Raw genomic sequence first — 27043 nt, 5'->3', positions numbered from 1 at the left:
AAATTATTACGTAACATTTGTCGCACATCGTTTGTTTCGTTAAGAATACGGCTCTTACGAATTTTATTTACCATACACATAGTATCGATAAAAGAAGATAACATTATATTCGAAAATTTCAGAATTGAATAAAAACTCGCGGTGTCCAAGGACGCGACTCGTTCAGATTTCCGCGTTGCTATCAAATATACTCCTTCACCGTCGTCTCGTTTTCCTTTTTGGTGGATAGAAAGAAAACTGCTGTGAACGTTCGTGAACGTATCCTTTTCTTTCCCGTTACTAAGAAGCCCTTCTAAAGCAACACCAAGCCCTCTGTATATCGAATCCCAATTTGCAGTTCTTGTGGTTCGAGGTCTTCACGTTTCTCCCGCTGTTGTTGTTCTTCGTCGATGGTCGCGACGATACGTCGGTCGTCTGCACCTGCTCTCAGGTACTGTCACTCTCTTCGTAGTGCTCTATCAGATCCACATCGACGTCCTTGGACTCTTTCAGCTTCTCCTTGATCGGTTCCAGTTTGCTCCCTTTGTATTTGTGCGCGTTGCTCTCCTCTTTCCTCTCGTGGCTCTCCGTCACCTCTTCGCTCGTCTTCCTCGATACTTTCGGGTCTCTGATGGGGGATGGAAACCCGACCAAGTCTGGATCCGTGCTACTATGCATCAACGTGAACGGTAGCTTGAGGGACACCTCGCCGCCCATTGCTGAGAGCAGTAGCTTTACCTGGATAAGTAATTCTCGAATCACTTTTAATTTTCACCGTTAATTCATATTTGAAATTTGTCCAGCTTACCCGATTCATCGATAGAGAGGACGCATAATTGCGTACGCTTAAACAAACATGATTTACCTTCACGTAATACGAAACGTCAATGGCAAAAACGTTCCTGTCCTCTGGACCGTTTCCAGGACAAACAACAGTGGAGGCCAGAGTGGCCCCCGCCTTCGTGTAACTGTCTTCCAGAGCGATCCAGTTTTTCGTCGAGCCCTTGGTGGGTTTCAGCGTGTAGCTCTTCTTCAGCGACGCTCCAGGCCCCAAAGGGCAACACTCCTGCGACGAGAGCAGGGCGACCACGTTCTTGAACTTGCCGTTGCTGAACATGCACACGTCCACGTGTTGCACGATGAAAACCTGCGACACAAAGACGAAAGGAATCGTGAAATTTTTCCGTGGAGAGGGACGGATGATAAGGCAACCGTGCGGAAACGTCCCTTTGTCCTACTCTGCTCGCAGCTTCGACCAGCTTCAAAAGGATTTGTCAGCTCTGTGGAAACCGGCACGCGAGAAGCGTGTATTCGAGGGGATTCAAAAAAGTAAATCCCATAATAGAGATTTCGGGGAAGTCGTCCCGTGAAATACGGTCGGATGAATCGCGCGAGGAAACGAGCTTTTCGCAATTTGCATGTGTACGTTACGTTGATCGAGTACAGCTGTACCTCTTTTTTTCAAACAAGGGAGGGGTTAATTAGAATTTAATGGAGAGAGACTGGCGTTCGTTGGCAAGAGAACAAATGCGATTACTCATTCCGCAGCCGCTGTAACCAGTCGAGACTGGCCGGCTCTACCGTGTGTCAGTCCGTTCGCCAAACTGTCGGGACAAAGTTAACGGAAATGTGTGCAGAACTCGTAGGCCAGTCACGGCGATATCGAATCCCCGTCCGTTCTCGTTTTCAACCGGCGTTCGCTAATGAACCGGCGCAAAGGCAATTGACGCGAACGCGATCCCTTTACCTAGCTATCCGAGTCCTTCTGTCACCCGAGGAAATTCGACGGGCATATCCTCGGTTCCCTTTTATCATTTCTGCTTAAAAGAAATCCTCTAGTTGGTTTAAATTACCACCCGTTAAGACTTCTCCTTTGTTGATGCTATTTTCCTTCTTCTCCCCGTTTTTTAATTAAGAGAAGCCTTTTGAAACGTGAAACTAAAAGAGCAGGAAAATACCTGGAAATTGGTTTCTTTTCAACGTAAGTTTAGGAATGAATATTTCACCCACGCTCTTCCGAGGTACGCCATCCCTTGCAGATATAAAATATAATACTCGCGCGGGCTTTATACGATCACTTACGGTGTCATCCCGACGCATCGAGATAAATAAAGTATCCCAGTTTAAAATAAGAACTTTGTTCGAATGGCCTGGTTTAACTTTTTCACCGTAAAATTAAATGTTTATTCTCGCACGCTTTTTGTTATAATTTTACTGTTTTTACTAGACCAACACGTAGGTTTGCGTATAGCGCACTTCGGTTTAAGACGGGTATTACAAGGCTTTGCATACCTTCCTCCGTATTTGAATGTTTAATGCGTCTACGTATTAGAAATGTAAACGATGCTTGCATTCGAATCATCACCGAGTGTTCCTCGATTTCAAATTATAGCTTTGCCCCTAAAATTGAGATATATCTCTAATAGACGAAATTCTCAGCGTCTGCGCGTTCGTTTATTTATCCTAGTTAAAGTATTTACCCGCGTACACATACATAGGTATTTTCCAGAGATTGCATCGTTGTTTTCCTCACGCAAGTTTAACTATTCTAACGTAGGTAAACCAGGAGTTGCCTCGCGTATACGTATGCTGTACGCCCAACCCTTTGGCATTAAAGCGCGTCCCAGTGGCGAGGGTCGAGTCGGGAACGTTTCCGTTTCTCCTTCAAATGTGATACGCAGTCGGATCACTCGCGCGTACCGTACCTCTGCGACACTCATTAGTGTCCCGCGTAATTCCGCTTACGCGGGCGTAATAAAACCGATTACACCATTCTTTTGCAACCGCGAGCTTCTAAACTCGAATGCAAGCTTGGTAACGTCGACGGATGAACGGTTCGCGTGTCGTGGTCGTGCTCAGTAGCGTGGCTCGACGCGCGATCAGACGTCTGATCCACGCTGACTTGTTCCACTGTAACCCCCCTCACCGTTTATTCCCGTGCTATTCTCGAGTTCACCGGTTTAACGAGTTCAAGGCGACCCTTCCCACCCGCTCCTCTCGTGTTCACTAGCGCCAAGGTCGTCCTTGGTTCCGGAATGGATAACGCGATTTTACGACAGCCACCGTTGCCTCCCGAAATATTAAGTCTCTTATCGCATCGTGCTTCTAGGACGTTCGTTCCAGCGTGTATAAAACCGTCGCGAGCTGCGCTCCAGAACGAGGTTCAGCCACGCGCGTGATACGAGAATAGTGTAGGTGAATTTCAGCCTCGAGAAGGAACCACCGATAAATTCCCTCTCGCGTGCTTAGGGGGAATAATATTAGCGAGCGTGAGGTTCTCGCGATTGGAAATCAAGGAATCACCCCTCGAAGCAAGCGTTTCGATGCATCGCATCGCGTCTTACCTTGATCCTCCTCACGGTTTTGCTGCTCTTGTTGTTCACATTGACGTGCACGGTGATCGAGTCGCCGTGCGCGTAGATCGCGCGGTCGAGCCTGGCTTCCAAACCGACACGACCGTCGCTGAGCAAGAACGGCTTCTCCACCGCTGCGTGTGGTCCCGCGCTCTCTGAAACCAGAGGGACGAACAGTGACGCGATTCACTGGCGAAACGAATCGATCGGTGTCTTTCGTTTTTGGACACGAGCCTAGGTAAAAATAGGAAGGCTCACCGACGTCCTCTGTGATCTCCGCGAACGAGACTCTGTTCACGCATGTTTGGTTCCTGGAGCCGACAGACGGACTGGACGACACCGGCACGCTGCACACGCTGGTCGCTGGCAATATCGGCTTCGTGGTCCGCTGGATCACGCGGATGCCCATACGGACGGTCGTCTTCCGGTGCAGCTCCTCGTCTGCTCGATCAGCTAAATTTCGTTACATTCGACGTTCAACAGACGCGCAGCGTTATTTATGAAATACTTTTTTTTCTGTGGGCGTACAACCGCGCAGAAATGCTAGTAGGTGGAGGGTTCCCCGAATTCGCAAGCCCAGTAAGTTTAAATTTGCGATGTTTTATCTTAAAATATACGTTCGAGAGGGAAGAAGAGGCTTGCGAAAGCCAAGAATTTCGAATGTCATTTCTGGAGCTCGATTGTTCGAGCCTTGAATTGATCCTTTATGCATCCAGAGCGTAAAACGCGAGATCGCGGTCGCTAGTTGAAAATCTCGATGCGATCGGTACGCGGTATTCTTCGAGCGAGTTCGAAAAATCAATGTTGAAATTCGCTCGACAAAAGAGCGAACCCATTGACGGAATTCCAACAGCCATTTTTACTCCGTCCCTACGCTCGTTCGTTCTCCACCCTCCCACGCTTTTATTTGCCCGAATATCGGCGCAACAAATTTCATCGATCTCGTTTGCGTGCGCGCGCTGAACACGACCGAACGATTTCTCGTTTTTTCGTGAAAACTTCGTCGTTGAAAAGAGCGCGAATCGAGCAGCGCCATCGTGGACGTAGAAATCTATCGAGCTTCGAAACTTGTTGGTTGGGAAAGTTCGCAATCTTTCACTTTTTTTTTTCTCTTTTTATTCTCCGCGCTTTTCCGTCGCAATTTCCAGCTTCGTTCCGGGTAAATCAACGCCGACTCGATTTACTCACCTACGTAAGCTCTGACGTCGTAACTGGTCCCGATCGGCGCCCCGTTGTATTTCTTCGCTGGCACCAATTGCACCGATGGGGGTGCTAACGGGGTAATTTCCATGGTAAACGCGTGAGCGTTGGGACCCAGTCTCTTCACCAACGCCTCCTGTAACGACCAATCGAATCATTTTTCTCTCCTACGTCGTTAGTGAAAAGATTCTTCGCTGCTTCGTTACGAGTTGGCTGTTGCGAGACGAGGATGAGGGACGGTTCGAGTTATTAAAACTTGGAAAATCGTTGAGAAAGACGTTTTAATATTTCCTTGGGAGATAACTTGGACCCCTCGAACTGAATAGATTCTACAAGATTGAATGGAGAAAACCGTAAATAAACGGGCATAAATGGCACATGGGTTATAAACGAAACGCCAATTTCTGGGGCTTTCAAATCCGCTCCTCTTGGAAGCTTTACGTTATGTGCACTTGTACAGAAACGCCACCGATCATTTCGTTCCCATTTAGAAAGATTCAACGGCTTTGCCCAGAGCAATACCGTCGAATGCTTCGTTATGTGATTACAAATTGATCCCTCGAAATTTTGCCAGTCGGCCATCGATAAAGGACTTACGAACTAATCACCGACGCGCGATAGATCGCGCTGGTATTTGTCGAGTAATTATTCGCATTAATTAACAGAGACGCGGAGAATCGCATCGCTCGTGGGCGTTAGAATTTCCATGTATAGCGTAATCGTTCCGTCGTTCGCAAATTTTTTTTACATCACCACCTCTCGCTAGGCGTTTCGAAAGAGAAACGAGGTGTCACTTCGCTCTGTACTTGTTGCTTGGTAACAAACGCAGCCTCGAGACCGACGCAAAGCCCAATGTTCTTCAGCTCGCGTTGCTCCAGTCGGACACAGCGGTCTCCAGCGGAAAACTCGGTTTAAACTTCCGCTTTCGGGCACGTCGTTTCGCAAACGAGATCCAATAGCCTTCGCGCGTCCCTCGAGAACGGCCTCTGCCCGATAAAGAGCGGCGAACGCCTCGAAGCTTTTAAAGAACGAACGGGAAGCTTGAAAAGAACGCTTCGATCGCCTCCTACTCTTTATTTCTCTTTTCGCGTCTCGATTTTCCCACTCGAACCACTCGATCCTGCAAATCGTCCGGCATGTCGCATTAATCGGTTCGCTTCGCGACGAGACGCGTCGCTTATTTCGCGTGGTATGAATAAATTCGACGCCTCTGTCGCGTGAATCGTCGCGTCCACGACTTACGACGGCTAAGTGTCAGCCATTGTCGCGGCGCGGTATTGTTGCGTATGTCATTTCAGCGAGCGAAATCGTCACGCGACGAAAAAAGTTTCAATGGACGTGTCTGCGTGAAAGACCCGCATTCACGGTGGTTGTATGCGCCGATTGCCAGCTCGGAGCTTGTACAGTTTCGCGTCCGACGTGTTCCCGACGACGCGTCCATTTAAAGCGTCGATAGACGAGGTGTTTTACGATCGACCGTGGTCGAAGACAAAGACCCGTTAAATCGATAACCAGCGAAAGGATGGACACTCGTTTCTTTGTCGGGCATAATGGGATAATGTGCGCCCGTTCGCGAGTCAAAGTGATTAAATGAAGAAGAGCGGCGGAGAATTTAAAAAGCGAGCCTGCTCGTTTTGCCTCGTAAATCGCTCGTTATATCAATTGCAGCAATCTGTGAAATTTATTTTTAACATTCTTTTTCCGCTCGCACCGTTCCACGCTTTTTACCATTCTTTTACACTCTCCCGCGTAATCGAGTTACTCGAAGGAACGTTCGCCGGGAATTTTTCATGCGTTGCTGTTCGCCACGGCCAGAATCTGCTATCGGGGCAGCTGATTTTTTAATGAAAGGAAAGCAATCCTCGAGTTTTCCTTTTATTCCCAACTAGCATCGTGGACAGTGTTCGTGTTGGATTAGCGGTGAGCAAGATCTATCGCTCCACAGGCTTCGCTGCGACTACTTTCGCTCTACGCTGATGGAATTGGGAGTAAGACAAATTTCTGCGTTTCTGGAGAGAAGCTAAATTCTCAAGAAAAGAGCAAGCGAATGATCGAGAGAGGAAAATAGAAGGGCGCATCGAGCATAAAAAAATCACGAAAATGGAAAGACGGGGTATTAAAAAAGGGCATTAAAAACCACGACGACGGCGGCACGAGTAATAAATGTTTCCGGTCTTGTAATACCTCGTGTACGGACTTTCGAATCGGATCTTCCTCCGTTCAGCTCCCTCCGTTTCCCACCACGGAAGTAGTTGCCGTATTTCCTTCCCGCCTCGTTTTTTTTTTTTGTCCGGTTCGCCGTGAAGCCGGCTCGCGCTCTGTATGCATGATTGATGAGCTACGTAGCGCCTTTCAGCTCTACTGCATTTGCCCCCTTTGAGATCCGTCGGCCGTGGAATCGTAACATTCGTAGTCCACCGTGAAGCGACATTATCCGGCCGTTTTGAGTGCATCCGTGTTGCGCGGCCCATCCACCGTGAGTAATCCACTATCCGCGACAATGGCGAGCCGCGACGATGGCCTGGAAACGGTGGATCCAGATTTTCACCTCGGCCCTTTCACCCTCCAACAGCCGTCTCCGAGATCCTTGCGCAAATATTACATCGTCTCGCGTTACGAGGCGGTATCCGCTTTGATTCACGTTGCGTCACATCCACGGGGTTGTGCAACGTTCTCTGTCCAGAAGGAATAATCTCGAAATGTTTCGCCAACATTGAAGTTGGTTCATCAGGGGTTGAAACGAGTATCGCAAATCATTGCTTTCGATGTTTCTTATTCGTGGCGAATTTTGTGTAACCCTGCAATTTTTATTTCGAATTCTGTTTTTCGCCAGTGTTGTTTGTTGGAACAGCACTTACTGCTTGAGAATTCCCTCCTCGTTCGACGGTTAAACGTTAAACGGTTTTTATACGGTTTTCTTTCTTTTTTTTAGGCTGTTATTTTTGCAACGCGAGACTCGCCGATGCGTTCGCTGCGAAAACCATCGATGTTCCACCGTTTCGCGAACAACGCCGCGCTGTAATCCTGGATTGGTGGTTTTTCATCGAGCAAAGAGTTTCGTTTCGCTGGAAGGCGATATCGGTTGCTTTTTGTTTGACTTTCGAGAGACAATCCGGGGGGAGTGTTCGCCAGGCGGAACCAAATTATGATTGATCACCAGCCCTAAAACTGTGTCTAGTCATAATGACTTTCCATTCGGTCCAGCTTTCGCGGTTGTTATCGCTGGTTCTCCCTGTTAAAGAAAAACAGTTTCATCGATCGCGAGCGATGTTTTCGACACGATCGCTGGGAAATTTTGGCTCGCCTCCCCTTGTAATTAATCTCGAAATTGATTTCCTTCTCGAACCAGCGAGCATCGTGTATATTCGTGGAATTCTCGACCACCTCCCTCGCGCGAGTTGCTCCAAATTTTATTTTTCACTGGTTAACGACCCGTGCTAACTGAGAAACACCAAGCACCACTCGTGAAACTGGTCCCCGTGTAATTTAATTCCCGTTGGAGACATTAACATCGCGTAACGATGGCTACGAGTAAAATATTTCTTCTCCCTTCTTTTTCGCTCGTTTTCATACGCCAGGCGAGCCTGAAATTCTTTCGATATTAGTTCGTTAGCGAGAATTTCGATTACAGATCGTTCTTGTGACAACTACATATATATTTCACTCTCATCTCGTGTTTAACCTCGGTATTTCATGGCGTTCGAACGAGCCCATTTATCTTGCTGTTTCTACCTTTTCTTCCTCATAAATTGTAGTTATTACGCTGCGTCCTAGTCATTTTTTTCCCTCTCACGTCTGTAACCGTAATTTTCGACGGGACGGCCGTTATTAAACATTTATACATCGCGCTACTATTCAGGTTCGCGCGATGCTGACGGAAATAAAAAATCCCACTCGAATCGTTAGGAATACGTGTCCTTCGTCGGCCAGAGAAAAATGGTGAATAATGAAAGCTGCCCTCTAACAAATGATTCCCGTGTAAGCACGTAAACGCTGTCTGTCCCTCATTTTTTCAGTAATTTCACCAGCTGTGTCTCTCGTAAGTGGAAAAACCGAGCGCTCGTTTGGATCTCTTCGAGTTACGCGGAGGTCTCTTGAAACCGTCAGAAGTCACGCGGACATTTCGTCCAGCAGAACCAATTACTTTGCCAAATTTACCTTGCCTCGTGGCTGGTTGGACAGCTGGTTATTTCGTTTTCCGTCCACCCTTCTCTCGTCGACACAAATTATTACCGCGTAAACTTTAGCCCCGGGCGAGAGGAACGCTCTAAGAAAAAGCTGATCGAACGCCGGTCGAAACGAAAGTTCCGCTCGGAAGTTCTTGCCTTCCACCACGGAATCTGGCCGACCTTAGCTTTCAGCGCCGCTGGAGAACTCGAGGAACTTGGAACCTCTTAACTCCGGAATGCTGCTGATATCTTTCTTACGCTAACAGCACTTTGTCGAGTGGAATTATTTTAGCTGCAGCTGAGATGCAAAAGCATTCCTCTTTTCATCAGTCTGATAGTCCACTAAAAGCGTCGGTTTCCTCCATTCGCGCAGTCCATTTTCTACATTCTTGACAATGCTTCTCCAGTTATATCCCCTTCCATTTTGTTATCAGCCCGCTTTCGCCAATTCATTCGCAGTTCCTCTTCTTCAAGTATTCATTGCGAATAGTAAAAAAACCATAGTTGTTGAAATAACGGTTCATGATTGTTTATTTATCAATTTTATATAGAATTGTTTGACGATCAAAGAGTATCAAGTTCAAATATAGGAATCGTGTTGGAGGATTCGATGAGAGGTCCGTTTCCAGAGTTAAAATCGCGTGAAATATTTAATGCTCGAATTCTCGTTAAACTGCGGTATCGGAGGCTTCGATTAACTTTGCTCTTAACGCCGGCTGAGTAGTATCGATCGCGGTTAAAAGCTCGCTAAACGCGAACTTGTTAAATTAGTTATTTTAGTAGCCTTTCGTTTCTTACGCTCGCGCGAAATATATTTTCCGATTAGAGCGTCCTCGGGGAGCAGTGGCGGCCATTGCCGAGGTTACCAGTTTCCGCTCGTTTACATTCCTGCCTTAGAATAATTTCCCTCGGTCCCCGAAGAGTGGACACTCGGTAATTTTGTCCGTGAGCGAGTACTGCGAATTATGGATTACCGATCTCCACCTCGGCTCGCTCCTCGAGGCTGAATCTCGCAGGAAAATATTTCTCATCAGCGGAACAGCTTCTTTTTATCTCGCTAAATATTATTACCATTACGCTATCTTCTTCAATATCTCGTAAAATCGTGCGATACTTTCACGGGAGCATTCCTTGGGAAAAAGTTGCGAGCGGAAGAATGTTTCCTGGAGCGAGCGTCGGCAGGATGCGGGCCAGGGTCAGCCGTTGGCCAAGGATCGAACGTTGCGTCACGACGCGCTGCGAATGGTATCGAGAGCACCGTCGTCGTCTCGAGTGATATTCAAAAAATGGTTAAAAACTTCCTCTTGGGAAGTCCTCGATCAGACTGGTATATCGATCCCTACGTATCCGTGAACGACGATAACAGCGCAGCCAGTGCACGGTGAAACGTATCGCGATGGAATTGCATTTCTCCGGTCGTGCACGCGAAAGATCACGTTGCGAGGGCGATGGATCGCCTTCTTCCATCGAAGGAATTGTGAAACGACGCCGGATATCGGGTATCCGCGACTGGCATACGGGTTCCCACGGGTTCGAAACTGGGACGCGATGTAAAAGGTTGCTCATCGCTCGGTTAAAATCGAATAAAGTATTTGCCGGTGTCGCGTGGTGGGCGCGTTTACAGCTTCGAAGAGCCTTACGCTCTGGTTTCTTTGACGACTACGAGAACCGAGTTCTCTGCTGGCGCGAGTAAAGCATAATCCACGAAGGGGAGTAATAAATTAGGCGAGATAAAAAATGTAGGTCGCACGGTGTTGTTAACCAGGTTCGAAGGATGTGGACGTGAATAAAAATGTCGCGACAAAACTGGTTATCCTTCGATTGCCGGCGAAAGCAGCTTTCGTATCGCTCGTGTCTAATTCATTTATCGAATAAATAATGCATCGCGCGACGTAGGCGGCAAGAAATACCGGGGAAAAAGTGGAGGGAGGAGCTTGATAAATAATTTTCGCGTCCAGCTGGAGTAACCTGGCCGCAGGTCAAGGCCGCAGCCAGTGAAGGTCGGCCTATCGCAGCCATGCTGCTCTTACGACCGCAGGATCTCGTTCGACGAGTATAAAACGTGCACCGCCGCTTGTTTCCACGAATATTCGACGGAAAATTAATTTTTTGCTCGACTTTACGGTCCTCCGGCGCTGCCACCTGGCATCGAGCACCCCTGTCCGAGTCGTAATCCGTCGCTATCCTTTCGATCGCAAAAGCAAATACCAACCGCGCTGTTCACGGTTTTAATTGCCTTTCAAATCGCTTCTGCACGTTTTGTCCGCAACAATCGTTCCTCTTCGGTTAATTTAAAGTATCCGCTGCAGGAATCCGCTGTTTCGTAAGCGCTCCCCTCGACGTTACGTAAATCCGCGAAACAGTGGGCGTATCGGGACGGAACGACAACCATTCGAAACTGACCTCAACGTGGTAAACTTGAGGGACTCCGAGCGAAAAACAACGGACGGTCCTTAGGAATGGAGTCTGGCAAAGAATTCTTCCTTCCACCGTTGGAACCGAACGTTTTATCTCAGACTCCGTACAAGGACGAACCCTTCGTGGACAACTTATCGCGCTCCTCCATATTATTGGATTACGAACCTCTTTTTATCTCCATCGAATTTAATTCCGTTCCAACGTACACAGGATTAAGCCTTTCTCTAGCAAAGATCCCATTTATGTCTCGCGCATTTGCCACCGACGAAGAACGGTGATGGTCCAGTGGCTACGGTTTTACGAGCTGTTTGCGTTTCCGAGAGAACCAGCCGCGGTTGCTGTTTACGCTAGTCACTGGCAGACATCTAAATTCGTTCTATCGTGCTCCTGCGACACGGTTCTCGAGACGTTCCTCTTCCGCGTTTCTTTCCCTGTTTGGTGTCCAACGGAGGAGCAACCCCCGCTAGAACTTCACCTTCCATCTATTTCAATTAGCGCGCATCCCCTTTGTGTAAAGACCAGCTCCTCCGCTCGCGCGGTACTTACCGTTGCTGATGCTATTGCGTTCCGTATTTGCTCGCGCAATTACTCTTCCACCATCTCCTCGCGTTAATTGATAGCGGACGGTGGACGTTGGATCGTCTTATAAGTAACGATGCTTTTTGTCCCGCTGCTACGTAGCGCAATTAATGGACAAAATTACTATTAATAGATTAACGCTTCGTTCGATGAAACGTTGTAGTATACGCTGCTTGTTCCGAGTGTTTCGTGCGATATATTTCTGGAAGAACGCGGAGGTTCTGCGGTCCAAATTCGTCTCTAGAAGTACTCGAATTTGTTTGTTTGAAGTTCGAAATAAATTTGGGCATATGCGTGGATATGTTTTATAAGTTTAAAGAGGGTTGTACAGTTATGAACGCTGTACAAACAACGTTGAACCCCCTGGAGAGAATCGAATCCGAATGCAAGAGAACGTGAAAGGTGATTTTTAAATTTTCAAACGATAATTGCGAGCAACGAAGCGATTTGTTCTTCGTCGATGGAGCTGCTGTTTTCCAAGGAGAATTGAAGCGATCATCAATTAAAGCCAGGTGAAATCAACGTGGTTCCCGCGTCGCATCCAACCAGCTGTTTACGATTTCCCGGCAGCGATCGTCTTCTAGTCTGCTTCCCTTCGTCGGTTAAACAAACGCTGGAGGGCAAGAAAATACGCAGGCAATAAAGTCGGTGAGCTCGCAATTACCGTGGAACCGGGTCGAGGCTGCGTTTCGCCGAAACATTCGCGTCGTTTTGTTAACGTCGAACGTCGATGTACGTATTTTCTCGCTCGTTTTTCCCGTAGCCGGCCCTCTCGAAACCGTACGAGCTGAAAAACCGGCTTAATTCGCGCGCGTTGCGCGTGCCTCTCTCTTCGTGCCTCGCGATTCCTTCCACCTCATTTCATATAGGTAATCCATATCCTCTCTTCAGTTCTCTCTTCTCCCTCGATAAACAACGAATATAAGTGATTTTAAAAATATTTCGAATACGCAGCAGAAGATACGTATAGCAATGGGGAGGAAGACTCTTAAAGCCACGTGGGCGCCATTTTGGTATCCAGTGCACTCGTTTATGGTCTCCACTCGATGCATCGGAAGATCGTTCGCGTGGAACGGGGAATGTCTTGTTTATTATTAATTATCTTTAATCGCCGTTATAAAGTTCGAATTCAGGTCACGCGACTACGAATCCAGAACTATTATGTTGCTCTGAGTGGCAATAAAGATGTACGTAGGTGCACCGCGATCGCGCTTGCTTAATATCTCGTAAACCGACGAATGCTCTGGTAGTAGCACTCGTTTCTTCGTCTCCGTCGACTGGACCTTCGTCGAGGCATCCTCTCGCGAATTTCGTAGGGTAGACCGACGAAGATCGATAATTATTTCGAGCTTGTGAAAATTCTGCATTTCCACGACGCGTGCAGCACACGAGGCGCAACCTTTTCTCGGCTCGATAGGAAGATTTCAAAGAGCAGTCTCGGTGGGGTGACCTTTTAGCGCCGTTGAATGGATCTTCTTCGGCGAGCGGCGGCCGAGAGGAGGGTTGTTTCAGAACGGTTCGGTGCACGTTGTTCGGTGACGTCGCGCGTATCAGTTACAAGGCTTACGACCCATATAACGCGCATCCCGTACCTACTTCATAAGCTTAACGGCTCATTTCCGAGCGGATCAACGATCTATTAGGTCCTTTAACGCCTTGTTCGTTTAAAACCTTCCACGGTTAGCTGACCACCGCAACGAGCCTGCCGCGCTATTGGTTCGCCGCGGAAACGAAACTGATACATGCCGCTATTAATTCTCTGCCGTCTCGATCGAACTTCATCCCTTACGTCTTTCGTTTTTTTGTCTCTTTGATCAAAGTATCCTTCTCCTCTTCACGTGTGATGTTTCTTGATTCATAGATGAGCTTTTTACGAAGGCACCTTTATTCTACGCCGCAATATTCCCTATAGCGAAGATATCGTAACAAAAGGGAGCATCGAACCCTTATATTTTTAGCCACAGCCACTTCTCAGGAGCATCTTCGAGACAAGTTGCTGGCTACCTTCGCCAGTGTTCGATAGAGCGAAACAATGCTCCTTGCTTACTTTTCTCGTTAAAGACTGGCTCACCCTTCGTCACCCTGTCTTCTGCTTCGTGTCTTCGAAAGTTGGGGGAGTATGCTCGCCGGATCGATCGATGTTTCGTTCTATTCGAGAATCTTGTCGAGTCGCATCTGGTTTAGGAACAGATCGTAGGATTACTAGCTCACGAATCGAGGATCAAGAATTCACGTGTACACACGATTCTCCGGTTAAACCAGCGGAGAACGCGATCAGTGCTTGCGATTGGCATAAACACACCAGCATTGCGATTCCAAGACAAATGTTTTAAATACAGACTCGAAATATTTTTTCTTTGAATTTGCAAATTAAAGTATCACGTTAACTCCTCAACATACTCAAATTAAAACGTTGTTACAGTGGAATTTCCATCGTGTCTCGATTTGTACAAAAGCAAGAACGCAAAACGTTTGATTTAAGTCAAAAAACGTAGTTTTCGATATAACTGGAAACAGCGTGCGCCCAATTTGATTCGAAAACAATAAAAACGCGATACGAGTAGTTATAGGCGGTTCTATTGTACCCCGTGGAATTGGCAGCCATTTGTTCGCGGTCGAACAACATGGTCGACGCGTTTTTTCAATACGAATCGCACGCTTCAGCGAGTTGAATGGGTTCAGCGATTCGAATCGACGTTGCGTACGTAAGTTCCTAATTACCGAACCACGAAATCGATCGCTAAGCCGAGTGGCTTATTCCGGTAATTGATTACGAACTTACGCTACCGCGTCGCCACCTCGAATAACGCGATCCCGTGCAAGCTTAATTAATTGACTGTGAAATTCAGGACCGCCGCGCGATCCCACGCTCTCTTCTCGTCGGTTAGTCGACGATTACGTCTTATCAGTCTCGAGAACGCGTCCCTCCATTTCTCAACTGTCCGTTTTTCCCTGAAATTCGAGGGGGTCGGTTACATTATTGACTATCGCTACTGAAATTAAGCTACGCGCGGATCGCGTACCATTTTCAATTTCCCGATATTTAATGATACGTTGGGAAAACAATTTCAGTTGTTGTGCCGGGCAGAGATGCGGGACGCGTGCAAGATCGGGGTCTTTATTAAATTTTCATTGATCGCAAGCCCCGGCGTACTGCGCGTCAGCCCGTCAGACAAAATTTCATGAACTCGCGTTCACCTTCGCCTTCAATTTTGCTCGACTCTGTTTGCGTTTTCCAATTTTTTCTTTTTTTTAACATCCCTTTGCGAAGAATCGCTCGCCAACGACGTACAAGGGAAACACTAATAATAGCTTGATCACGAAAAAAATGAGAAACGTTCGTTTCTAGAATCGAAAGAAATTGAAAAACACAGAACTTTTTAAATCTTCGATATCCTTGGACAGATGGAAGTTTAGCGGAGTATCTTAGCAGAGAGGCAGAGAATTTTAATGAGACACTTTAGTTGAGCAACAACCGAGCAGATCGATGGGGAGCGGAAGCAGAACGGCGCTACTTTCTTTCAGCGAAGCTTCCGTAAACCTCGCGAGGCAAGGTTGCGTTTAATTTATCCTTCTACAGACCTGCAACGGCGTTGTTTCCTGTTGATCAGCCCCGGAGTAAGGTGGGTAGAGTTGCGCCAGACACATAACCGCCTCGTTGCAGAATTTCAGTCCCATCACTTCCTCGTCCTCCCTTCCGTACCGGAAAGTCAACGTAATTTGCCCGTACACCTGAAACGTCCGACAGAAGGCTAATTAGTAAATAGAGAAGCAAATAATCGCGGCTATCTTCGTTAGCGTCTCGAGGGTCAACTCTCTCTCTCTCTCTCTCCCTCTCTTCAACGTTGTATCCGCCAGGCGATTATCCCAGCGGGAATCTCTGATAAAGTTTATCGTGTCACCGCGCGATTATTCATACGTAAATACATTTCGCAGGTGGCTGAAAAATATTTACGCAACACGGCCACCTGGGGAATTGTTTCGTGGCTCGCTTCAACCTCATCGGTTTCTTCAACAATTTCGTTATACATCGCCATGACTCGAACGATGGAGGTTGTACGAGAAGAATGAGAATAATAAGGATAACGATCAGAGCGTTTCAATTAAGGTGGACGAAAGTGGGACACTCACCCTTTTTTCCTGCAAGAACTCCGGATCGACCAATAACACGCCCTGCAGTTTGTCGATTTTCGCCTCGCTCACGACCAGTTCTCTGCTTGCCAAATACAGAACGAGCTTGTTGTTCGGTGACGACTTCTTGTATACCCTGTGGGACAGAGGAACAAGCTCGTTTATCGATCCTACAGAGATTCGGTGCGAAGTGGCGGAGGAAACTACATTTCTCTTTATTAGACGCGCTGCTGCGTGCTACCCCTTATGAAACCGCCAAACACTTAATTCGTAGTGGTCGCACAGAGTATTGCTTATATCCGAATTGCTGAATCCCATTCGTCGTTCAGCCGCGAATTGTTTCAGCCGAACGAAAGAACGTAAATGCTTAAGCAAACACAATGGGCTTGCAAATACTTGTTGCAATCACTGCGCTTATTCCGTTGCGCCATCAAACTTCATGGCGCGTGTTATCTCGACGCGGAAACAAAGCGGAGGAATATAAGGTTCGATTTATTTCGCCGAAGGGTAATTCCGAGTTTAACACGCGTACCGTATACGAACGATCGTTAATTTTTATTCGCCATTGTTTGCTCGCAATTTCCACTCGCATCAACAGTTACCCCGGTAATTGATAATTCCATTGGGATTTCGCGTTCGAACGGATATCGTCGCGTTTATAGGTTATCAGCCGTGTTATCAATGGCGAGCATCCGATCGATCGTTTCGTACGAGTCCTTCGAGCATCGATTCCTCATCCGCGTCCAACCCCCTCGATCGAAGACGAAAATATTTCCCCCGAGGCGTCCCAAAGCGTCTCCAATTCTCGTTCCAACTTTTCTTGAAATAATATTTTTATTATAATCTCCCCTGTATCCACGGTTTATGGGCTCGTGTTACATAATTATGCGTAAACGAAGCAACGGAGCACGGAGTTGGTTTTTTTTTCTACGCGAAACAGGAATATCCTGTTACGAAATTACGCGAAACATTTTATCTAGCGGCGCGTTGTTCGCTGCGACGGGGTGGCTGAAAGTTTTTTAATTCTCCTTTTGTTGTGCTACGCGGTATAATTGATCAGTCTCGGAGATAATCAAATGATTAAAATACAGTTACAACCCTCTTCATTTTTCAAATGGAATACGCGACTATAGCTACCTATACGATACTGATCATATTTCACGTGGATGCAAATTACAATTTATATTTCATCAAACAACATCAGAAGAACATCTCGAAGCATTAATCATACTTCGTCGATCACCGTCGAATGGAACGCATTCCTGGCATTAATAGATTGAAACGACATTGTTGATGGTCCCAGGGATTCCTCTGACCCGAGCAATCACGACGCAGCTGATTGACGCGTCACGGGATATTTATTCAACGATCTAATCGAAAACCACGTCGTTTGAATTGCTCCGTGCCGCGTTTCGATCGAAGTTGGGGGACTGAACCGAGCCCATCCGTCGATGGATTATTCGCGGGGGCGTGTGAATTCCGTTTTCTCGCGCGTCCATTCCCTTGAACCTTAATACCCGCGCAAATGCTTCCCGGTTCGATCTTGTGGGCGGTAAGAAATTGCGACCCACGTTATTCTATTCTTAACTTCAAGTTTCGCGGGGTACGCAAGCCACGCGGAGTATCGTCGACAGCTTTCGAAAAATAAGCGATCACGGGGCGGATGGGAAAAAGTTGGCGTCGAGCGGTAAGGTCAGGACTCCGGCTACCGAGGAATTGATTAAAGTTGCGACGGTATCATTTTGTCCGAGCAGTTAATAATGCACTCTCGGTAGGTGGAGGAACAAGCTTTTTAAACATGCTTTAATTAAACTGACGGACAGATGCGAGGGCGGCTAGTTTGACGCGAGTCACCCCCTGCTCCTTTTTGGTCCCGTTTTTAATCCAACGTAAAAAAAAACCGCGTCCGTTGTTAATTAGTTTTCGCGTGGTCTCGGACATAATGTCCCATGGCGGGTCACACGACCCTCCTTCTAATAGAGGAGACCGTTCTTCGCCAATCGCGGTGGCTCTTCTAATTGGAGCGCATTCGTTAACCTTCGACCTTCCTGCTTTTTAAATATCCATCGCGCGTGGAAAGATTTATCCGTCGGCGGTATGATCCATCGATTTCCGACTTTGAGATTCCATCGAAGATTTATACGTTGAAGAAGAAACAAGGTTGGAGAACTTCTTCCCCCTGTGCTGTATTAAAATTTCAGATAAAAGAGAGAGCCGCGTACACGGTGGAGAATTTCGAATTCCGCGGATACTTGGGGAAGAAGCTCGAATATTCGTACGACGATAAATCTTGCTCGGATACGCTATCTCGGCTAGCTTCGAGCTTCTGTTTGTTAGAAATTATCTACGGCTGTTCCCTTATCGGGAAGGCTCGACGCGTCGTTCTACGTTCACCGCGATGTAATTACGCGAGCTGCCGCGGAAAGAGATACCGTTGGGGGTGGCGTCTCGGTTTCTCTCCGTTTTAAAGGGATGTCGAAAGTGCACCCGTTGTTTCCGTTCTGCTAAACTTTTGCAACGTCACCTCGTTGCGACGACACCCTCGTTTGCTCGATACACTCGTCTGTTTATCTAACGAGGATCGTTGTAACGAGATCGCTCCTCTGCAACGTCGTTCACCCCTCTATCCACACCACCCCCCGGAGACTTTCTTCGGAGGTTGCCGCGTGGAACTAAGTTTCGCTCCCTCGCACCGGGATTACTTTCGATTTTCCGGTTGAACGAGTTCCTCCGACGTGGTTTCTACTATTCCAGGTTTCGTTGCGCGATCCGTTCATTGAACATCTTACCTTTGATCGCTGACGGACTCCGAGGCGTTCTCGCTGGGATTCTCCGTTTTCCTGAAACACACAAATTCGCTCGGTTACTTTCCATCCGTTTGTAGAAACTTCTCGTTCATTGTGTTTAACCAACCGAGTCCTTTCACGTGTTCGAGACTGAGCAACGCCACGGGGAATTAAAACGACACGCGCCATACTTTATCTTCGACGTAATTTATGCATTGGCTTCGCTCGAGGGTTGCCTCGGTCTCGATTTTTTTTCTACGTGTACCAAATCAATTTCGATGTAAACTTTTTCGTTTATCTATCAACTTGTTTTCTGTTATTATAGAAAATACAAGTTAAAGGTTAGTATTAGCCACGTGAACGCCTTTTAAACACGAACGCGTGATTGCGCGAAAGGACTGGGAGACGCGGAGGCGTCGCGGGAACGCAAACAGTAAAATTTCCAATTCCTTGAAATCGAATCCCATTCGTAGCCGGCTCCAAGTAAAAAAGTAGGTTCCGTCGTGTTCAACCGGTATCAACCGCTATAAAAACTTCAATTTTCCGCCTCTCCTCCTTCGCCGTTCGACCAGTAAAGCTCGAGCAACAGGAGCGCGAGTCTTTTCCGTACCTATCCTAATAAAACCAACGAAACTATGCGAGCCGCTCGAGACGGATTCGCGGGGAAAATATGATGATACGCGGGAACAATGCGAACGAGGTCGCCTTGGAATTCCCGTTCTTCCTACCGCGAGCAAGCGCACCAGCTGATTTACGTCTGGTTGCTCGCAGCGAACTGAGAACGACGTGGGTGAAGGCATTCGAGGTGTCCCGCGGCTTGTGCATGTTTTCCACGCGGACACGGTTTTTCTCTTCGCTGAGAAAGAAGATCCTAGTGTCGCGAGGACTCAAGGTTGTCGTCTGACGCGGTTGAAATTGTGTAATTTCGTTTCGAGACTGTTACTTCCGTTCCCACGGAGTTTCGCGTTTTGGCGTATAGAATACGCGCCAGGTAAAGTGGTCGGTGTTCCTCGTCTTTCTAAAGTTTCGCCTGAGATACGTGTTTGCCAAGTTAGTACGATAATAATATTAGTTTGAAGTTGCTTTGGTCGAGTTAGTCATCGGATACCGACCGATTAATCTCCAGCGTATCGAGTTAATTAAAGAAACCAAATGCATAGCTCCGCGACTGGTATCACGTCTGGTATCCACCGAATACGAAACGTAAATGCCACGAGGGAAGGAATTCGCGAGGCATCAGTTCAAAGTCCAGCGAAATCGACTCGTGACCTAACCGCAAGAGGATTTCGTGCCGTAAGTTCCACGCGACTGCGGAATCGTAACCGACAGCCGTCTGTTCTCGACCTACCCTTGAATTTCACTTTCCATCTTGGTTAGGAATTATTTTGTGTAATGGAACGCGTGTAACCGTTTCAGAAGAACGTCGAACATTTTCCAGGGCAGGAGCGATGGAAAAGGATCGCGAAACGGATCCGTTCAATTTCCCGACGTTAACTACGCTGGACGTTTCGTGGTCAAGGGTGAACCAGTCTTCCGTACCGCGTTTTATGCGGTTCGCGTGTGTTCTGGTTCATTTAGGCGGTCATGCACGGCGTCGCGTCGCGATGCGTCCGCTGTTCTACGGCCACTCGACCAGACGTGAAATGCTACAGACAATTCCTGTTGCGCAAAGCCCACTGGAGTCCTTCGTGACGTGGAATTTGTGTCACGGCGAAGCATCGTTCAATGTCGCTCGACAAACCCTTTTTCCCTCGCTTTCCATTCTTCGTCGATAGTTTTTGAATCCTGATCGAAGGAAGCAACGTTTGCGATCTACGATAGGCGATCGTCACTTATAGGAATGTGACGCGTGCAGAAATAGGAACCGGAAGATTACCGCGCACTTGTTGCTAATTTCATTGGAACGCTCGGTGCGATTCCATTCCGACGTCACGTCGCTCCATGTCGCAACCAGCAGCGGCTGACGTTTAACTTCCCCGCGCGAGTTTCGGCTCTGTTGGAGATTTCCCAATCTCCATGCAGCCTTCATTTGCATTTCATTGCCCGTGTGCCCTCTCTGACATCTCCGCTAACTTCCGACACGTCGTCGCGGTCGTAGGATCGCTCGTTGATCAGCCTGGCGCCTTGGTGAACTTCCGCGAGAAACTCGCGTTGCTTGGATTTCGGTGGAAAACTGCGAGCTCTTCTGTCACCATCGAAGAGCGTTCCAATTGTGGTCTCGCCTCGTCGCGCAAAAGTTAGCCTAAGGTTTCGCGAATGCTATAGCTTGTGGCTGCGAATGTTCATGCGTCCAGAAGAAATTGAAATTTGCGAAAAGTGCAGACTGCGTGTAACATCGAAAAATATCGAGAATATCGAAATTAAAGTAGATATTATGCAGTCGAGTGTCTATTTAAATTTGTCAAACCCTATACGCTCGAAGCTTTTAGCGATAATAGTCGAATAACGTGTCGCGAGGTTTCTTCTGCGTCATACTTTTCCCATCGGATGGGACGCGACAGAGGACGGAAGAGATCCACGCGGGATAACGGAGCTTTCAAACTTTCCGTGTGTCGAAGCGATAAAAAATGGTATCTCTTGCACGCGAGATGTATCTCTTGCTGCGAGCACACAACGCCATAAATATCCTTAGCTCGACAGAGTGGCTGGTGTATACACGCGGAAATACCTCAAGGAGGAGAAACAGAATCTGCGGATAAGACAGCTGGCAGAAGGATTTTCCTTCGTGGTTCTGCGTGTAACGCGCAGGAATGCTCTTCGAGCACGGGCTTTTTGATCCTCGGAACGCGGCGGTGCTCGCATAAATTGAATTTCGGTTGACCAGTATCTCTCAATTCGATTCGTAGTGTTCCTCGTGCGTGTCGGGATTCAACGATACGTCGAAAGGAACAACGAAAGGCTATCTGCTTTACGCTCGTGCTATGAATTTCGCATCGCTTTTCCTCGCGTTAACTCGATCGAAACGAGAAGTTAGAACCGCGCGAACTACGAAATACGCGCGGATATTTATTCATCGAGTCCCGCGTTTAATTTCTACACTATTCAAGTTTCAATTAACTCGACTATATACGCTTAGCCAAAACTAAACTTTCCCAGAGTTAAAAACCATTTAGAAGCGTATCGTTTTCACGCATTGCTCGATCCCTCGTCGACGCGAACTCGGTTCAACCCCCGTGGCTTTGATCGCTCAGGGATCTAACCACGGTCATCGCGCGTAGTCGCGTTCGTGAAAATTATTGGATTTCACGAGTGCGACGGCAAGAACGGATCGCGTTTACGGCATAGAAATTCGCGGACGTGTTCATAATCAGTCGCGGTTTCCTCTTTGTTTCGGTATGCGGGTCGCGTACAAACGATATTACGCTGAATGGATGCAGCTGAATTCGAATTACCGCCAGCCTGACTGATTTACACTTAATCGTCGTTCGAGTAACAAGAGGGCGGAAGGGGGGGGGGGGATATAATCGCCCGTTATTCGCGTATCGCTTTGATGTTTATAATAAGTACGCAGTGTATACGTATATACACCGCAGTCGCGTGTAGATGCGCGCGCAAAATGATACACACGCGATGCAATTAACGGAAAGTTTTAATTGGAAACTGCGGGGGTCGGATCATCTGCGCTCCTCAAACGTAACGGGAGCGCGACGTATTCTGGCTTGGTCAAGGAATAATTTTCGAAGTGTCAAGGGATTTCATCTCCAGTAACCGGCGACTTTTTAATCTGCCGCGAAAAAGAAAACGCGAACTGCTTTTAAATTATACATACGAGACGAAATTGAAATACGTTCTCACCCGTGAACTTATTCAAAAAATACGCTCCCTCCGTTTGAAATTTAAGCCTGTGGTTCGTTTTTGAATAGACGAGCGCGAGCGTTAGAGTGCAGCGCGAAATAAATTACTAAAAAAAAAAAGGGAAAAAAAGAACGGCGGATGATTTACTTTTGCAACCACGGACTCAATTAATCAACAGTCACAATTGTCACGGACACGATTCGCGGAGGAATATTCGATCCTCGCATTTAATATCAATTACGGGGCGGACGCGAACGAGGACCGATTTTTCTGGTACCTTCAATTTTCATTAGCGCTCGCCGGTACAACGCGACGAGTTGAACTAGCTTACAAAATAGCTATGGAAATATCTCTGCTCGAATGGCCGCGGAATAAATTGGAAAACATTACAGGCGTCGCATTTTCGAGCGTCGAAACAGAAATAATCGCGAGAACAGTGAACGTGTTCGCGATTCCGCGGCAGTGGTTGCCAAAATATTTTCTCGATGACGGGCTGCGACCCGTAAAAGCCAGTTTTTGACTAGACGCGAAATGGCTGGCTGGTTTTGCGGTATTAAATTACCAGGCGACCGTTGTAAACCGTGAGATTCGTTCGTTTCGAACCGCCACGGCTTTGATGCTCGAAACACGTCGACACGCGGGGCTTCTCTGTCCCGCTGCGTTCTGAATTTGTCGCGATTTTCAAATATTTAGACCTTCGATTACACGCTCTGGCATTCGATAGCGTTCGCGAGTGCCGTTCGAAATAGCCGTCGAAGCGACTGAACGAGGCGTTGTTCGCGCCGAATTCTTTCATTTATTATTAGAATTACTAAAGTGGCCGAAATAACTGTTCCGCAATTTCGCCCAAACAGTTTACCCTGCGAAAGAGTTACAGTGCTCCCACGAAAAATTCTGATCCCGACTATTTTCGTGAAAAAAGTCGGCTATCGTTTCGAATTAATTTACTTGGCACGCGAAACGGCGCGAACAGAATCTACCAGTGAACACTTTCGAACAGAACGCGCTATCTGACGCGCTCCGTTTTCAATTGAATCGCACCTTTCGCAGCGGCGTCCCATTATCACCGAATCGCGGGTGCCGTGTCAGTCGTATCTTTCCCTAGGACTTCGATCCATCGGTATTCAAAGGGGCTGGCTGCGTTTGCGAGCCGTCTGTAGGTTCTTGCGCACGAACGAACCGCAAATCAATTAGCCGGCCTAATTAGACGTTCTCGCGCTTCGTGACGTCTCACGGTCGGAAGATTTATCTCCTCGATGGGTGTCGTCGATGGTAAATAAGGCTTCGAGTTATTCCACCGCGAGGATGATCAAATTTTCTTGATAATATCGAATGTACCCAGCCATTGGTCGCCTCGTCGAAGCTACCTCGCGGTCCCATTGTTTGTTAACGCGGCAGAGGGTGGTATTTTCAAATGCAAATTCGAAATTCCACGAATTTTCCGCTCCAGCGAGCTAAACGCCGATTGGACAGAAGGGCACAGTGGCTCGTATCGATCATTACCCGCGTCTACTCCCGTCTGCTACCTGCCCGCCAGTTTATGGGTCATCTCAGCGAAGGATCTTCCAGGTTGGGCCATCGGATGTGCCCCATCAGCTCGATAGGGTTTCGTTCGTGCAATCGAGCACCCAAGACCCCCAATGTAACGGGAGATCGGTAGAGAATATTCTTTTAGCCGGTGAACCGTCTTAAACGGTCGCCGTTCCTTCCAGCAATCCCGTTCTTGGCTCGTTCGATTGCGGAGCCATTTGAGAGGAGGGCTGAATGGGTTGACAACGAGACTACGACTCGTGATCCACGATAAATTGACCCGTTGCCAATGGTGGCATTTCGGAACGAGGTAAAAGGTCGCCAGTAACGTGGAAATTGTGCGTTAACAGAGTTGCGAGTCAGCTATTATCGAATTTGCGTCCCTGTTGCAAGATTTTGTTCGTTCGACGATATCCAGACCGATCGATGCTTCGTTTGTTCCTCGCAAAACGGTCGATCTTAGTCAGCGAATGAGATTGACAGCGTTAACTTGTGTCACCACCATGATTGCTCGTTGTTTCGCTGTCTCCGCGATTTTCGTAGCTGTGTTCGCTTCGTCCAGGGATGACAGATCGCGCTCGTAAATCTTTAAGGAACCGCTTCGAGCTATTCTTTCGACACGCTGATTCATCGTCGCTACCGATTAGCACCGTACGCGACGCGACTGTTGCGGTGATTGCACTCGTTTCTGACCGTCTCGTACAACGAATAGAGAAAGAAATTTGTTTCAAAACTTCAATTATATACAGGATTAATCAAGTGATCGTTATTACATGGAAGAACGAGAGAATTGGTATTCCAAAATGCGATGGCGAGATTGTATCAATGAATCGTGTCGATGCGTTCCAACTGCGCTTGCAACAAGTAGCCGATTGTAGATACGAAACGGATACCAATATATACCCATAGACCTCGTTCGTTCGTTCATTCCCTGTCTGAGAACCAGACTAACGCGAGTCGTCGCGTTCATTTCGAATCGAGTTCAATTTCTTTAATTACAAAAATAATCTACAAGAAGAAATAGACTGGAACTGGTCTGGTTCCAAGGTGCAGTAACCTGCTAGCACCTAGAGCACGAGTCTGACGTACCCGCGGGGCTCCTCGTTAACGACAACGGCAATTACAAACCGTTCGTTCAATTCCCCTGAAAGCAGATGCCGTGCGAGGCGTCGTGAACTCGATCGCGTCGGGGCCATCGTCCGCCATTAGCTTAATCACGGTCGGACGATTCTTTTTCCGCGCTTAATGCCCGATCCGTGTCTTCGCGCGATCTCTCGTGGAAAGCGTCGCTGACGCGGCCGCGACTAGGCGTGGTCGTAATTGTAAATCGCAATGGGAAACCGCGATACGCGGAGGAGGATCGCGTGGTCTCTCACCTGTCCGTTTGCGTGTCGCTCGGCTGCAGTTGCGGCAGCGACTGCGTCTGCTGTAATCTCTGGGCCTGGTTCTCCGTGCAGCGCGTCTCCTTGTTCCGCGCCTCCCTCGCCGCGGTCTCGGCGAACGTCTCCTCGACGCACCTCTTGTTCTCCATCTGCGGCAGAACGGCGGTAATTGCCTTTAGTCGGTCGGCCGCGGTAATCACGATTAGCGAAATTGCCGATTGATTGTTATCGCGCGGCATGGTAACAGACCGCGCGAGCTCGATTGATTTCGATTTGCTTCCGATTGGCCCGATTGCGCGCCGAAATCTAGCAATCACCGTGCAAATTTCCATCCGCCTAGCAAGCGTCAGCCTCGAAAAAGAGTTTAACAGAGGAACTATCGATTTATCGGACTGCCTGCGAATTTTATAAGCTCGCCACTGCCGCGAGTTCGTTCTGTTTCGCGGATTTTCGCTTTGGTTCGAGTAAAGGTGTACCATTGATCGTCGATGGTCCCGGCGTTAAAGTCCAGATCGGGTTACGAGTTACGCTGGGACGGCGAATTTCTCTTTAAAGTTTCCTTGTTCCGCGGAAACAAATTACTGCAACGGGACCGTGGAAATTGCTGCTAGTCAAGGGGTAAAGGTAATTGGTACTGGTGGGGTGAGTGATTGAATGTTGTCTGTGCCGGGATATACTTCTCGTTCGATTAACTTTCGTTTGATTCTGATTGGTGTAACCTCGTGGAAATCTTGCAGTTGCAAACCGAATCTGGTAATCGATTTTTAAGCGTCTCTCGACCGAACGGTTCGAAAAAAGCTCTACTTGTACTTACCACGAACCATTACGAAATGGATTTCGTGTCTTATTCATGCGAGAGGTATCGGGACATAGAATTAAGCTACATGTTATTTTGCGAACCAAGATCTCGTACCGTAATGGGATAAAGAGAGACCCGTCGCTCCGCAGAGTTCGATGGCAGCTCGATGGGTTCCGGTTTCGCGTGCCTCTCGTTCTCAGCCATTTCCGTGCTCCCTCTTCGACCGCACAGGCCCAGCAGACAGTAGAAAACCACGCACAAGATGTACGAAATCGTCGAACCACTCACCGAGGATGATTCTCAACCGAACACTCCGTCGTTTATCGACAACCCCGTATTTTTCCGCATCGCGACGTGCACGATCGTTCCTCGATTATTCGGCAGATTTCCCTGGACAGGTAACAAATAACGTCTTGGGAATGATCGCTCAGGGACGAGGGTTAGCGAAGCTTCTTGTTGTAAACGCCGGATGAATCGATTGTTTGAATTATCCGATTGAATCAAAGAGAAAGAAAAGAGATGAGTAGAGAGAGAATGTATTTAAGAAATTATTTAGATCATGGATGATTCGTTTTCCCAGCTGTGTCGTTTCGCGACCAGTCGGAAGTCGTCAGCGGGATCCAGCTTCCATCGGAGTAAAGTTTCTCTAATCACTCGATAAGAAGTTACGAAGGTGAGCCCGATCGTTGGGTAATAGCCTCCTCTGTCGGATAAATTTGATGTCGTTCAGGGACTGGTCGATAAAAACTGTTTAAAAACTTTGTTCGAGTGGACGCGTTCCGCGTAAATTTCCTTCCTCATCGGGCACCCTTCGACGAGGATCGCGAGTGTAATAAATTTTCATTAGAACTTTCCGTCCTCCGATTAAGTGGGAGGTCGACGAAATTGGAGAAATAATATTGGTTCGAGTGGAAAATTCGAA

The 27043-nt window shown here is 47.7% G+C and overlaps 2 protein-coding genes across 3 annotated transcripts in view; one reads left to right on the top strand and one right to left on the bottom strand.

Annotated features, from left to right (window-relative positions):
* The window catches only part of LOC143426134 (sex-regulated protein janus-A), a 48340-nt gene that overhangs the window by 2338 nt on the left and 18959 nt on the right, over positions 1-27043 (top strand). The gene's annotated exons all lie outside the window — the stretch shown is intronic.
* On the bottom strand, positions 223-26384 carry LOC143426122 (arrestin homolog). 2 transcript variants are annotated; one of them, XM_076899314.1, is made up of 10 exons: positions 26236-26384; positions 25317-25471; positions 18619-18669; positions 15830-15965; positions 15281-15430; positions 4521-4668; positions 3591-3785; positions 3324-3487; positions 845-1126; positions 223-717 (listed from the first exon to the last, which is right to left on the bottom strand). In XM_076899314.1, the coding sequence occupies exons 1-10, from the start codon at positions 26323-26325 to the stop codon at positions 427-429; spliced, it is 1662 nt and encodes a 553-aa protein (XP_076755429.1). In that variant the 5' UTR covers positions 26326-26384; the 3' UTR covers positions 223-426. The 2 variants fall into 2 exon arrangements, with proteins under 2 accessions (XP_076755429.1, XP_076755430.1); XM_076899315.1 differs by having other exon boundaries at positions 3591-3773.

The sequence above is a fragment of the Xylocopa sonorina genome, chromosome 8 (assembly GCF_050948175.1).
Source record: "Xylocopa sonorina isolate GNS202 chromosome 8, iyXylSono1_principal, whole genome shotgun sequence".
Classification (NCBI taxonomy): Eukaryota; Metazoa; Arthropoda; class Insecta; order Hymenoptera; family Apidae; genus Xylocopa; species Xylocopa sonorina.
The sequence above is the reverse complement of the archived record's forward strand: the minus strand, read 5'-3'. Positions and strand labels throughout refer to the sequence as shown.

Excerpts from the sequence above, each read along its gene's own strand:
- LOC143426122 (XM_076899314.1), bottom strand. The coding sequence starts at position 26,325 with ATGGCTGAGAACGAGAGGCACGCGAAACCGGAACCCATCGAGCTGCCA. Across the intron at positions 15,966-18,618 it reads GAGTCCGTCAGCGATCAAAG|GGTATACAAGAAGTCGTCAC; the intron begins GTAAGATGTTCA and ends TCTGTCCCACAG. Across the intron at positions 3,786-4,520 it reads CGACGTCAGAGCTTACGTAG|CTGATCGAGCAGACGAGGAG; the intron begins GTGAGTAAATCG and ends AACGAAATTTAG.